Source organism: Mobula hypostoma, chromosome 9 (genome assembly GCF_963921235.1).
Source record: "Mobula hypostoma chromosome 9, sMobHyp1.1, whole genome shotgun sequence".
NCBI lineage: Eukaryota > Metazoa > Chordata > Chondrichthyes > Myliobatiformes > Myliobatidae > Mobula > Mobula hypostoma.
In genome coordinates this window covers 66,231,002-66,246,058 of record NC_086105.1, presented here as the reverse complement: position 1 = coordinate 66,246,058, position 15,057 = coordinate 66,231,002, and the positions used below count along the sequence as shown (strand labels likewise).

At 41.8% G+C, this 15,057-nt stretch overlaps 1 protein-coding gene across 6 annotated transcripts in view; it reads left to right on the top strand.

Moving 5' to 3' along the window:
• nap1l1 (nucleosome assembly protein 1-like 1) overlaps nucleotides 1–15,057 on the top strand; it is a 77,430-nt gene that overhangs the window by 25,334 nt on the left and 37,039 nt on the right. For all 6 annotated transcript variants that reach the window (XM_063058439.1, XM_063058437.1, XM_063058438.1 and 3 more), the window contains exons 7-9: nucleotides 672–800; nucleotides 1,346–1,417; nucleotides 13,580–13,719. In XM_063058439.1, coding sequence (XP_062914509.1) covers nucleotides 672–800; nucleotides 1,346–1,417; nucleotides 13,580–13,719 — 341 coding nt within the window. The remainder of the gene's footprint in view (nucleotides 1–671; nucleotides 801–1,345; nucleotides 1,418–13,579; nucleotides 13,720–15,057) is intronic.

The following is a 15,057-nucleotide window of genomic DNA, read 5'->3' as shown; positions in this document are numbered from 1 at the left end:
ATAATGTCATTTAGATTGTTTCAGTGACTTTAGTGTGGAAGAGCACCTTGTACCACCAGCTGGATGAATCTTTTGGTATTTTAATAGTTTTTCCACCATAGGATTCTTGTAAGACTTTAAACAATTTCAAACGACAATCCCAGTTTTCCATCTCGGTACTAATCCTTGTGTATTTAAAGACCTTATCAGGCTTTTGGGGAAATATCCAGCATTTTTTAATTAAAATAAGTAGTCCTTAGTTTTTATTCATCTATTTCTTTTCACCCCTTCATTCTATTATTTGCCTATTTTCTTGATCATGTGGATTTATTCATTTGGCTAATTAGTTTTCTCATAAATTTCTCGAATTGAGCCAAACGCTCCAGCAGATAGTTAGCTCCATCTGACATAGTAATACTTGTCCAATATGTCATTTTGACCTTTAAACTTTACCACTATTCAATGATTTTGGTAGTCTGATTAAATTCCATATTCCTGCCTTTTTTTTGCCTGTATCTCAAAACATTTGGTTATCTAATTCTTTCAGCCTGATTTGAAGTTAACAGTTATCAAGAATTGCTTTTCATTGAACATTTCTAGTTTTCTACCTCCACTTGTATTTTGTACATGATGCCCTTAAAAGCCCCCTCTCTGGATAATATCTATAGTTCTACTGTTTTGATTCATGACAGGATGAAATGAAAGAAAAGGTGAAGGTGGAGGAAGAAAAGAAAGATGAGGAAAAGGATGCGCCAAAGGGAATTCCAGAATTTTGGTTAACTGTCTTCAAGAATGTGGATTTGCTCAGTGACATGGTACAGGTAGGGTTGTTTAAATGGATAATGAAATAATATGGATTAAAGTACACAATGTATACTCAGAACAAGATCCCTTGACAACTGCACTCTGTACCAAAATGGAGCATCAAATTCACTATAGTGCAATTATTAAAATACAAGTTTCCCTTTGGTAATTTATTCTATAAAGCCCATTGGAATTAATGGATTTTGTTTGGGTATCATTTTTCAAGTAAAATGGTTCATCTGAGGTCATTTGCAATGGGCATTAAGATTCCAGCAGAGGGCAGCAAATTCTGACATTGTTTAATACAATTAACTTGCCTGCTTGATGCTTGAATCGATAATATGGTTGACCCAATAATGGTCATGTAGGTTTGTGGTTTCTTGGGTAAGTTAAAAGTGTGTGTGCTATTTATCTTTTGTATTTTTTATTGGATATTGTTGCTGGGATTTGTTAAGCTTTGATATTATAAGGGTAACTGTGATATGGGGCCAGACTCTGGCAGGTATGGAGACCACTGCTAAATCAAATGCAATACATGTAAATTTGAAATGTCTATCTTCAGGAACACGATGAACCTATTTTAAAGCATTTAAGAGATTTGAAGGTCAAATTTTCAGATCCTGGACAACCAATGGTAAGCTGCTTAGAATATTTTTAAATTGTTTTCTTGGATGGTCTTGAAGAGCCCTAACTGCTTGCTAATCTGAATGATACTGTCATTTGTCTTTGTCTGTAAGGCACTTTAGTGTACCCTGAGATTCTGAAAGGTGCTGCAAGATGCAAGGCTGCATGTTTTTCATTCATTCATACTCAATAAGTAAGCAGAATCTAGTTGGTATTGGACTTTGATCTGTTGTGTAGCTCCACATTGAGTGAAATTAATCTTCTAAGTTAATCCCAATAACAGGCCTTAATTTTGCAAAGCTATTATAGCTCAGCAATTCAGGTGCTCCCCTGATCAAGAAGTGACAATCTGACCTTCTACCAAAGCATTTCACTGTGTGTACTAGAGGCACAAGCCAAAAGGATTGTTATCTTTATTGCATGAATTTTACCATTTAAAAAAAAATGAGCTAGTCTGTCTCAGTAACTTCTCTGCCTCATGACCCTGTATCTGGGACCATTTGGCTGCAGGTGTTGGATCATATTTCTCCAACTTGCAAGCAATAGCTGAGGTCAAAGGGGAATTCCATTCTGTGGAGATTAATTGTTCAGAGTTCTAGTAGGAGGCCAAATGATCTTCATTTCCACTGCCAGATTTGAAAAGGATATGAGCCTCCTGGAAAAGTGATTTGACATGGAAGAAGTGGGGGAAAGTTCTTGAAAATGTTGTCATAATCATAAGAAATGGGAGCTGGCCATCTGGCCTGTTGAGTCTGATCTCTATTCAATAAGATCATGGCTGATCTGGTCACAGTCAGCTCCACCTACCTGCCTCCCTCCTCCCCCCCCCCCATAAAATTTAATTCCCCTATTATGCAAAAATCTACCGAAATGCATCTTGAGTATAATGAAGTAGCCTCTACTGCTTCCTTGGACCAAGAATTCCACAGGTTCATTATGCCTTGGTGAAGGGGTGGGAGACATTTCCTTCTCATCTGTCCTAAATCTACTCCCCTGAATCTTCAGGCTATGCCCCGTAGTTCTAGCCTCATTTACCAATGAAAAGAACTTTCCTGCCTCTATCTTATCTATCCAACTGTCTTTTTTTGTGTTGGAGATGAATGTAAAATACTTCATTCTAACACCCTTGATCATGGGTCCTGCTGGTTTCTCATTGTCCAAGTGAGGACTGTGGAGATATTTTTCAGCTTGGATTCGAGTCCTCTTTGACCCCAAGGAATCACCTAGCGAGATTACGTAGTGCTGTTATCTCAGTTTCAGCGAACCTGGGTTCAAACTTAACATTTGGTGCTGTCAACATAGAATTTGCAGATTCTCTCTGTGACGCTGAGTTTCACCTTTGTGCTCTGGCTTATTCACAATACAAGAGGGTTGCTATTTTGATTGACAACTACAAATTGCCCCTCTTGTCTTTGGATGTTGAAGAAAACAGGATTTCTCTCAACAATCCAATGGCTTCATGGTCAGTGTTACTGAGAATAGCTGTGATTTTAAAATCTCCAGTTATTAACTGAATAGAAACTGCATTGTGGGATTTGAACTCTGGATCATAAATAGACCCCTTGGTGTTACCAGTCTGGTAATCTAATTGCTGTTCCTTTCACAAGTAGTTGCTATGCTGCAACAGCTCAAGTGGGAGCTACCAAGGGACAGCAACACCATCTTTTATCCATACATAACTGATGTCTAAAGTGGCAATCTGTCTGTTGACTTGGTCAGCTTTCACTGAGATTGCACTAATCACTGCAGCATTATCTCTATGGCTAGTTATGGCTCATTGTATTTGCTTTTGTATATCAGCACTGATCTAAGGGTTTATGGACATAGAAGCAGGAGAAACCCATCTGGTGCTTTGAGCCTGGTCCACCAGTCTTCACAATCTTCACTTTGGCACAGTTTCCTTTTTCGTTGACTAGAAAATCTTTTTTGAACGCGCACTGTTGAGCTTCCATTAGTTGTCTAAGGCAGATAATTGTGATGCATCACTCCCCTTCTGAATGAAGAATTCAAATCCCAAACAGCCTATTAGTTTTCAAGCTGTGGCCTTGGTGCTATAGAATAGATCACAATTATTTAAGCTTCATCAAGGTCTTATCTCTTTGAATTCCGTGGCATACAGCCATGGTCTACTGAATCTTTACTCATACAGAAACCCCAGTTTAGTGACACTTTGCTATGTCAGAACATTTTTCCTTGAATAGTAAAACCAAGACCATACACAATGCAAGACTGTATTCAAACCTCAAGCCTAACATGCTGTTTGCTCACCTGATAACTTGTTGCACTTCAGGTTATCCTGCAGTGGTTTGTGTACAAGCATATTCAGATTCTTTTGAACATCAACAATTCCCACGCCTTCATCTTATTGATTTTCAAGTTTAGTTGTCGTTTCCACCATACACATGAATCTAGCCAACAAAACAGATACTTTGGGGCTAAAGTGCAAACGCACAGTGCCAATAGCCACATAGCACATATACAAACCCCATTTCCAGAAAAGTTGGGATATTTTCCAAGATGCAATAAAAACAAAACTCTGTGATATGTTAATTCACATGAACCTTTATTTAACTGACAAAAATACAAAGAAAAGATTTTCAATAGTTTTATTGACCAAGTTAATTGTATTTTGTGAACATACACAAATTTAGAATTTGGTGGCTGCAACACACTCAACAAAAGTTGGGACAGAGGCATGTTTACCATTGTGTTACGTCACCTTTCCTTTTAATAACACTTTTTAATTGTTTTGGAACTGAGGATACTAATTGTAGTAGATTTGCAATTGGAAATTTTGTCCATTCTTGCTTGATATAAGACTTCAGCTGCTCAACAGTCCGTGGTCTCCGTTGTCTGATTCTCCTCTTCATGATGCGCCATACATTTTCAATAGGAGCTAGATCTGGACTGGCAGCAGGCCAGTCAAGCACACGCACTCTGTGTCTACAAAGCCACGCTGTTGTAGCCCGTGCAGAATGTGGTCTGGCATTGTCCTGCTGAAATAAGCATGGACGTCCCGGGAAGAGACGTCGCCTTGATGGCAACACATGTCTCTCTAAGATCCTAATATACGCCTCAGAGTCAATGGTACCTTCACATACATACAACTCACCCATGCCGTGGGCACTGATGCACCCCCAAACCATCACAGATGCTGGCTTTTGCACCTTTCGCTGACAACAATCTGGATGGTCATTTTCATCTTTGGCACGGAGAACTCGACGCCTGTTTTTTTGGAAAACTAGCTGAAATGTGGACTCACCTGACCACAGCACACGGTTCCACAGTCTTTTGGTCCATCTGCGATGAGCTCGGGCCCAGAGAACTCGCCGGCGTTTCTGCATAGAGTTGATGTATGGCTTCCTCCTTGCATAATACAGTTTCAAGCTGCATTTCTGGATGCAGCAATGGACTGTGTTGAGTGACACTGGTTTTCCGAAGTACTCCCGAGCCCAGGTGGCTATAATTGTCACAGTAGCATGACGGTTTCTTAGGCAGTGCCACCTGAGGGCTCGAAGGTTTCGCGCATTCAACAGTGGTTTCCGACCTTGCCCTTTATGCACTGAGATGTCTCTGAATTCTCTGAATCTTTTCACAATATTATGTAGTGTAGATGTTGAAAGACCTAAATTCTCTGCAATCTTGTGTTGAGAAATGTTCCTTTTGAACTGACTAACAATTCTCTCACGAATTTTGGCACAAACGGGTGAGCCACGACCCATCCTTGCTTGCAAAGACTGAGCTTTTGATGGACGCTACTTTTATATCCAGTCATGATACCTCACCTGCTACCAATTAGCCTGCTTAATGTGGAGTCTTCCAAACCGGTGTTACTTGAATATTCTGTGCACTTTTCAATCTTATTCTAACTCTGTCCCAACTTTTGTTGAGAGTGTTGCAGCCATCAAATTCTAAATTTGTGTATATTTACAAAATACAATTAAGTTGGTCAGTAAAACTATTGAAAATCTTTTCTTTGTACTTTTGTTGGTTAAATAAAGGTTCACGTGAATTAACATATCACAGATTTTTGTTTTTATTGCATTTTGGAAAATATCCCAACTTTTTGGAAATGGGGTTTGTAGTTACGATAGCAGAAAAACAGTCCCAAAAAATACTTGAGTGTCATGGCTTGTAGATTGATGGTGAATGGGATGTTGTGCTAGAGCCATGTTTCTGCAAGAGCAAGCACATTTATCAAAATGAATGACAGCACGTTTCGTCCTTGTTTTCCATCTGCCGTTTCTGTTCGGCTTATCCATCTCCTCTTGAAACCTCTCTCCATCCTCTTCTCACGATATCCTGAACTGGGAAGGTGAACCGCTAACGATATAGGTAGGACAAGGGAGGAGATCCTGAAAACACTACAGGGAGCTGGGAAGGAAGTTGAGAAGTAGGACCTCAAAGGTAGTCATCTCGAGATTACTGCCTGTGCCACGCTACAGTTTAGGAATAATGAGGTGGAGGATAAATGTGTGGCTGAGGGATTGGAGCTGGGGCAGGGATTCTGACTCATTGGGACCTCTTTTGGGGCAGGCATGACCTGTACAAAAAGGACAGGTTGCACTTGAATCCGAGGGGGACCAATATCCTGGCAGCGAAGTTTGCTAAGGCTATTGGGGAGAGCTTAAACTGGAATTGCTGGGGGGTGAGAACCAAACTGAAGAGACAGAGGAAGGGGTAGTTGGCTCACATAGAGAAAGCTTGAAGACAGTGCGAGAGGGAAGACAGGCAGGTAATAGAGAAGGGATACCCTCAGACCGATGGTTTGAGATGTCTCTTTTAATGCAAGAAGCATCATGAACAAAGCAAATGAGCTTAAAGCGTGGATCTCCGATGTTGAAGCCATTACAGAGACTTGGATGACTCGGGGGCAGGAATGGTTACTTAGAGTGTCAAGCTTTAGATGTTTCAGAAAAGGACAGGGAGGGAGGGAAACGAGGTGGGGGCATGGCACTGCTGATCAGAGGCTGCAGAAAAGGAGGAAATCATGGAGGGATTGTCTTCTGAGTCTCTGGGAGGAAGTTAGAAACAGGAAGGGGTCAATAACTCTATTAGGTGTTTATTTTTATAGACCATCCAAGGGACATCGAGGAGCAGATGGGGAGACCTTCTGGGAAGGTGTAATAATAACAGGGTTGTGGCGGTGGGAGATTTTAATTTCCCAAATATTGATTGGCAGCTCCCTGTGAGCAAGGGGTTTAGATGGGGTGGAGTTTGTTAGGTGTGTTCAGGAAGGTTTCCTGACACAATATGTAGTCAAGCCTACAAGAGGAGAGGCTGTACTTGATCCGGTAATGAGAAGTGAACCTGGTCAGGTGTCGGGTCTCTCGGTGGGAGAGCATATTGGAGAGGGATGGGAACAGACAAGTTAGGAAAGAGTTTAATTGGAGTAAGGGGAAATATGAAGCTATCAGGCACGAACTTGGAAGCATAAATTGGAACAGATGTTCTCAGGGAAATGTATGGCAGAAATGTGGCAAGTACTAGGGATATTTGCGTGATGTTTTGCATAGGTACGTTCCAATGAGATGGAAAGGATGGTGGGGTACAGGAACTGTGGTGTACAAAGACTGTTGTAAATCTAGTCAAGAAGAAAAGAACAGCCTACAAAAGGTTCAAAAAACCAGCTAATGATAGAGATCTAGAAGATTATGAGGCAAGCAGGAAGGAGCTTAAGAATGAAATTAGGAGAGCCAGAAGGGGCCATGAGAAGCACTTGGCAGACAGGATTAAGGAGAACCCCAAGGCATTCTACAAGTATGTGAAGAGCAAGAGGATAAGATGAGAAAGAATAGGACCAATCAGGTGTGACAGTGCATAAGTGTGTATGGAACCAGAGGAGATAGCAGAGATACTTATTGAATACTTTGCTTTAGTATTCACTACAGAAAATGATTTTGACAATTGTAGGGGTGACTTGCAGCAGACTGAAAAGCTTGAGCATATAGATATTAAGAAAGAGGATGTGCTGGGGCTTTTGGAAAGCATCAAATTGGATAAGTCTCTGGGACTGGATGAGATGTACCCCAGGCTACCGTGGGAGGTGAGGAAGGAGATTGCTGTGCCTCTGGCAATGATCTTTGTATCATACTTTATACTTTATTGTCGCCAAACAATTGGTACTAGAACGTACAATCATCACAGCGATATTTGATTCTGCGCTTCACACTCCCTGGATTACAAATATTAAATATTAAAAATAGTTTAAATTAGTAAATATTAAAAATTTAAATCATAAATAGAAAATAGAAAAATGGGAAGTAAGGTAGTGCAAAAAAACCGAGAGGCAGATTCGGATATTTGGAGGGTACGGCCCAGATCCGGGTCAGGATTCGTTCAGCAGTCTTATCACAGTTGGAAAGAAGCTGTTCCCAAATCTGGCCGTATGAGTCTTCAAGCTCCTGAACCTTCTCCCGGAGGGAAGAGGGACGAAAAGTGTGTTGGCCAGGTGGGTCATGTCCTTGATTATCCTGGCAGCACTGCTCCGACAGTGTGTGGTGTAAACTGAGTCCACTGATGGAAAATTGGTTTGTATGATGTGCTGCGCTGTGTTCACGATCTTCTGCAGCTTCTTCCAGTCTTGGACAGGACAATTTCCATACCAGGTTGTGGTGCACCCTAGAAGAATGCTTTCTACTGTGCATCTATAAAAATTAGTGAGGGTTTTAGGGGACAGGCCAAATTTCTTTAGTTTTTTCAGGAAGTAAAGGTGCTGGTGGGCCTTCTTGGCAGTGAACTCTGCTTGGTTGGACCAAGTCAGGTCATTTGTGATACTGACCCCGAGGAACTTAAAGCTTTTGACCTTTTCCACTTGCGCACCACCGATGTAAATTGGGTCGTGTGGTCCGCTACTCCTTCTGAAGTCAACAACTAATTCCTTCGTCTTGCTGACATTGAGGGATAGGTTATTGTCTTTGCGCCATGAAAGGTTCTTAATTTCCTCTCTTTACTCAAACTCATCATTACCCGAGATACGGCCTACAACTGTTGTGTCATCAGCAAACTTATATATTGAGTTTGATGGAAACTTGGCTACACAATCATGGGTGTACAGTGAGAACAGCAGGGGGCTGAGTACACAGCCTTGTGGGGCACCAGTGCTCAGAGTGATTGTAGAGGAGACGAGGAGGTTGAAGATCCAGCTGCAGATCTGAGCACTAAGGCCCAGGTTCCGGAGTTTAGGAATCAGTCTATTTGGAATGATGGTATTAAAGGCAGAGCTGTAGTCAATGCCTTACGTATACGTCTTTATTCTCCAGGTGTTCTAAGGAGGAATGTAGGGCCAGGGAGATGGCATCTGCCGTCAACCTGTTGCTCTGGTAGGCGAATTGCAAATCGTTGAGGTTGACCGGTAGGCTGTGGTTGATGTGTGCCATAAATAATCGCTCGAAGCACTTCATAGTAGTTGAAGTCAGAGCCACAGGTCGATAGTCATTCAGGCATGCCACCTTGCTCTTCTTTGGCACTGGGATTTTCGTTGCCTTCTTAAAACACGAAGGGATCTTAGACTGAAGCAAGTAGCAGTTGAAGACGTCAGCAAACACTTCAGCTAGTTCGCTTGCACAGGCCCGGAGAACCTGTCCTGGGACGCCATCTGGGCCCCCATCTGGGCCCGTTGCCTTCCTTGGATTTATCTTCAGGAAGGCCTTTCTGACGTCCTCCTCGGTGACGATGAATCTTGATGCCACCACGTCCGTTTCATCCGAAGGGAGCGGGATGCTCCTCTTCTGTTCTAATCTTGCATAGAATACGCTAAGTTTGTCAGGAAGAGAAGTGCCACAGTTATTGATATTTTCTCAGCCTTTTCTTTGCACCCAGTGATCTCATATAGACCCTGCCATAGTCTACTGGCATTCCTTTGGTTAGCCTGGGTTTCCAACTTGGCGCCAAGAGGCAATAATGGCTTTCCAGAGTTCACGCCTGGATTCCGTGTAGCGACTGGTATCCCTGGACCTAAAAACCGCAGCTCTAGCCATTAAAAGGGACTTGGCCTCATAATTCATCCAAGGTTTTCGGTTAGGGAATACCCAGATCGTCTTGTGACAGCTGAGGCATACTCATCGAGTAAATATCATCAGTGGGGACGGGGGAGGTTCCGGAGGATTGGAGGGTTGCGGATGTTGTTCCCTTGTTCAGCTAGTAGAGATAGTCCCGGAAATTATAGACCAGTGAGTCTTACTTCAGTGGTTGGTAAGTTGATGGAGAAGATCCTGAGAGGCAGGATTTATGAACATTTGGAGAGGCATAATATGATTGGGAATAGTCAGTGTGGCTTTGTCAAAGGCAGGTCCTGCCTTACGAGCCTGATTGAATTTTTTTTTGGAGGATGTGACTAAACACGTTGATGAAGGTAGAGCAGTAGATGTAGTGTGAAAGCACTGAAATAATGGAAAATGTTGGATACACTGAACAGGCCAGGCAGCATCAGTGAAGAATCTTCCATCCTTAGACTCAGTTTACACCGCAAGCTGTCGGAGCAGTGCTGCCAGGATAATCAAGGGCACGACCCACCCAGCCAACACACTTTTCGTCCCTCTTCCCTCCGGGAGAAGGCTCAGGAGCTTGAAGACTCTTACGGCCAGATTTGGGAACAGCTTTCCAACTGTGATAAAGACTGCTGAATGGATCCTGACCTGGATCTGGGCCATACCCTCCAAATATCCGGACCTGCCTCTCGGTTTTTTTGCACTACCTTACTTTCCCTTTTAGAAACTACAGCACAGAAACAGGCCTTTTGGCCCTTCTTGGCTGTGCTGAACCATTTTCTGCCTAGTCCCACTGACCTGCACATGGACCATATCCCTCCATACACCTCCCATCCATGTATCTGTCCAATTTATTCTTAATTGTTAAAAAAGAACCCGCATTTACCAGCTCGTCTGGCAGCTCATTCCATATTCCCACCACTCTCTGTGTGAAGAAGCCCCCGCTAATGTTCCCTTTAAACTTTTCCCCCCTCACCCTAAACCCATGTCCTCTGGTTTTTTTCTCCCCTTGCCTCAGTGGAAAAAGCCTGCTTGCATTCACTCTGTCTATACCCATCATAATTTTATATACCTCTATCAAATCTCCCCTCATTCTTCTACGCTCCAGGGAATAAAGTCCCAACCTATTCAACCTTTCTCTGTAACTGAGTTTCTCAAGTCCCGGCAACATCCTTGTAAACCTTCTCTGCACTCTTTCAACCTTATTTATATCCTTCCTGTAATTTGGTGACCAAAACTGAACACAATACTCCAGATTCGGCCTCACCAATGCCTTAATCAACCTCATCATAACATTCCAGCTCTTATACTCAATACTTTGATTAATAAAGGCCAATGTACCAAAAGCTCTCTTTACGACCCTATCTACCTGTGACGCCACTTTTAGGGAATTTTGTATCTGTATTCCCAGATCCCTCTGTTCCACTGCACTCCTCAGTGCCTTACCAGTAACCCTGTATGTTCTACGTTGGTTCGTCCTTCCAACGTGCAATACCTCACACTTGTCAGTATTAAACTCCATCTGCCATTTTTTAGCCCATTTTTCCAGCTGGTCCAAGTCCCTCTGCAGGCTCTGAAAACCTTCCTCACTGTCTATTATACCTCCAATCTTTGTATCATCAGCAAACTTGCTGATCCAATTTACCACATTATCATCCAGATCATTGATATAGATGACAAATAACAATGGACCCAGCACTGATCCCTCTGGCACACCACTAGTCACAGGCCTCCACTCAGAGAAGCAATTCTCTACCACCACTCTCTGGCTTCTTCCATCGAGCCAGTGTCTAATCCAATTTACCACTTCTCCATGTATACCTAGCGACTGAATTTTCCTAACTAACCTCCCATGCGGGACCTTGTCAAAGGCCTTACTGAAGTCTATGTAGACAATATCCACTGCCTTCCCTTCATCCACTTTCCTGGTAACCTCCTCGAAAAACTCCAACTTCTATTTTCTAATTATGATTTATAATTTAAATTTTTACTATTGATTTGTACTCCAGGGAGCACGAAGAGCAGAATCAAATATCACTGTGATGATTGTATGCTCTAGTATCAATTGTTTGGTGACAATGAAGTATAAAGTATATGGATTTCAGCAAGGCATTTGACAAGGTACCCCATACAAGGCTTATTGAGAAAGTAAGGAGGCATGGGATCCAAGAGGACCTTGTTTTGTGGATCCAGAATTGGCTTGCCCACAGAAGGCAGAGTGGTTGCAGACAGGTTATATTCTGCTTGGAGGTCAGTGACCAGTGGTGTGCCTCAGGGATCTGCTCTGGGACCCCTTCTCTTCATAATTTTTATAAATGACCTGGATGAAGATGTGGAGGCATGTGTTAGTAAATTTGCTGATGACACAAAGGTTGGGGGTGTTGTGGATAGTGTGGAGGGTTGTAAGAGGTTACAGCAGGACATTGATATGATGCAGAACTGGGCTGAGTGTGGCAGATGGGGTTCGACCCAGGTAAATGTGATGTGGTTTATTTTGGTAGGTCAAATATGGCAGAATATAGTATTAATGGTAAGACTCTTTGGCAGTATGGAAGATCATAAGGATCTTGAGGTCTGAGTCCATAAGACACTCAAAGCTGTTGTGCAGGTTGACTGTGGTTAAGAAGGCATATGGTGTATTGGCCTTCATCAACCATGGGATTGAATTTTAAGAGCTGAAAGGTAATGTTACAGCTATATAGGACCCTGGTCAGACCCCACTTGGAGTACTGTGCTGAGTTCTGGTCAACTCAGTACAGGAAGGATATGGAAACTAGAAAGGGTGCAGATGAGATTTACAAGGATGTTGCCTGGATTGGGGAGCATGCCTTATGAGAGTAGGTTGAGTGAACTTGGAGCGACAGAGGATGAGAGGTGATCTGATAGAGGTGTATAAGATGATGAGAGGCATTGATCATGTGGATAGTCAGGCTTTTTCCCAGGGCTGAAATGGCTATCACAAGAGGGCACAGTTTTAAGGTGCTTGGAAGTAGATACAGAGGGGATGTCGGGGGTAAGTTTTTTATGCAGAGTGGTGAGTGCGTGGAATGGGCTGCCGTCGATGGTGGAGGCTGAAAGGATAGGGTCTTTTAAGAGACTCCTGTATAGGTACGTGGAGCTTAGAAAAAGAGGGATATGGGTAACCTTATGTAATGTCTAAAGTACATGTTCAGCACAGCATTGTGGGCCAAAGGGCCTGTACTGTGCTGTAGTTTTTCTATGTTTCTATCTCACCATGTTTAGTATTGTGAGGAAAAGTTGGAAATGTGACATTTTGCACCCTCAGCTAAACTGACAAAAGCCATGGAAAATCTGGGTGTATGTCTGTTTTTGGGAATCCTGACCAATGACTGCTCAGTGATGAAAGACTTTTGAGCACTCAGCCCTAGGTTCGTACATCAGAAGTTGACAGTAGCCTAGCGTAAATAGTTATCAGAACACACTACCTTAAGTCTTTTGCCTATCCATTCCAGCAAACACATTGAGGTCATCTATCGAAATATGTGGTTTCCACATTGGCCTCATAAACTTGAGGCTTTTTCAACAATGAGTTCAATGTTGCTGGTGCCCCTTTGGGACAATAGTTAATTCAGCTTTCAAGGAATTGCTCCAGAGTGTCTGTATTTAATTTGAAGTACTCAAAGTCAAACAGTATTCTGTAAGTTTAGTCACTTTCTACCGCTCTGAGTTATTAAATATTGTACTTTTGAGTTATATCAGGGGGCGTTGCTTGAGGGTTCTTAAATTTCCTGAGAACTTTGACACCTAATGTTGCTTGTAATAAGCCTGTGTAGAGGTGACATGGTAGCATAGTGGTTGGCATAATGCCTTTACAGCACCACCCACCCAGGTTGAATTCTGCTGTCTGTAAGGAGTTTGTTTTCCCCTTGATTGCATGGGTGCTCTGCTTTTCCTCCCACATTCCAAAGACGTGTGGGTTAGTCGATTCATTGATCACTTGGGTGTAATTGGGTGGCACAGGCTTGTTGGGCTAAAGAGCCTGTTACCATGGATAGATGTCTCTATAATATTCCTTGCATTAAGCATGATAATTTCATTAGCTGTCTCCCCATTTGCATTATTTTCAGGGCAAGATTCTTGGCATAAATTGTAAATTAAAAAATAAAAATAGTACATTTGTTTTAATTGAACTTGATCTTTATATCACTGTATTTTTTGTGTAGAGTTTTACCCTGGAATTTATGTTTGAACCAAATGAGTATTTCACAAATGAAGTAGTGACAAAAACATACAAGATGAGATCACAGCCTGATGAGTCGGATCCCTTTTCATTTGATGGACCAGAAATTATGGGGTGCACAGGGTAAGTCGTCCTCAACTTGCATAGCAGTTTAAGATGCAGTTTTCTTTAAGTGGTACATTTAAATATAAATTGTTCCCTGTGTATTTTTCTGTTGGAAGATGTGCCAACATGTTAATTGCTGATGAGGGCTCTCTGACCCAAAATATTAACTCTGCCTCAGTGTTTTTAGCATTTTTTTTGTTATCTTTGATTCTGTATAATTATAGAACTGAGAATTTTGTTGTTGATGCTCCTACAGTTCCACATGACCTTTTTCAACTTTGAATGGTTGTATTATGTTCTGTATTATCACTAGTTCATATAAAGACCCTCAGTATGATCAAATTTGAGCATTTTTAGAATTTATTTCTTTTTTTATATAATTTTTATTGAGTTTTCAGTGATACATGAGAAAAAAAAATCTACCCTCACCCCCCCCCCCGATATATACTCCTACCTAAAAAAGAAAAGAAAAAAAAGGAACGGCCTGAATATTGGAAGGTTTGCACATGCTCCATGGGATAAAAATAAATTTTATATATATTTGTTACTTTCCCCCAAGGAACCAAGATCTTCATCATCGGAGCTATAAATAAGGGCTCCAAATATTTAAAAATGTTACATATTTATCTCTTAAGATCTAAAACATTACTTAGCTTCTCAACTCTTATAGTTCCCTGGGGAATCTCTTTGAACTTCACCATGTTGCTATGTGTTTCCCTCCCAATCATCCAGGCAAAAAGAAAAAAAAAAGATAGATAAGATACAAAAAAAGAAAGAACAAAATACCCCCCCACTAATGTTGTGAATGAAAAGATACACAGCACTACCCCCCTCCATTGTGCGGGTCGTGGCTATTGCCACGCTTGCACACATGAATAACGTAGCGATTGGTCAGTGTTTCTTCCAGCTCCCCTGTATCAAAAAAATTAATGTTATTATTCCCAGCTAATACTCCTCAAACTTTAACCTTTCTTCCCCCCCCCATATAATAATATATTTATATATTCATCTGCCTAAAAATTCAACAGGCCTAATCCTTGATCCAGTCTTCATCTTCAATCCATCTCGCTCCCCTAAGTTTGTTCTTGTATCTGGTGAATATTCAAAGAATCTCGCACAAACTCCTCCGCTTTCCGGTAATCGTCAAAAAATCTTTTTTCTCCACCAGGCAAAAAAATCTTCAAGGTTGCAGGATAACGCAATATAAATTGATAACTGTGATCCCATTGGGCTTTTTTCACTGGATTAAACTTCTTCCTTCTCTTCAGAAGTTCATAACTTATGTCAGGGTAGAAAAAAATTTTCTTCCCTTCTATCATCAGTGGCCCTTTTCTCTTCTTGGCAGCTTGGGCAGCC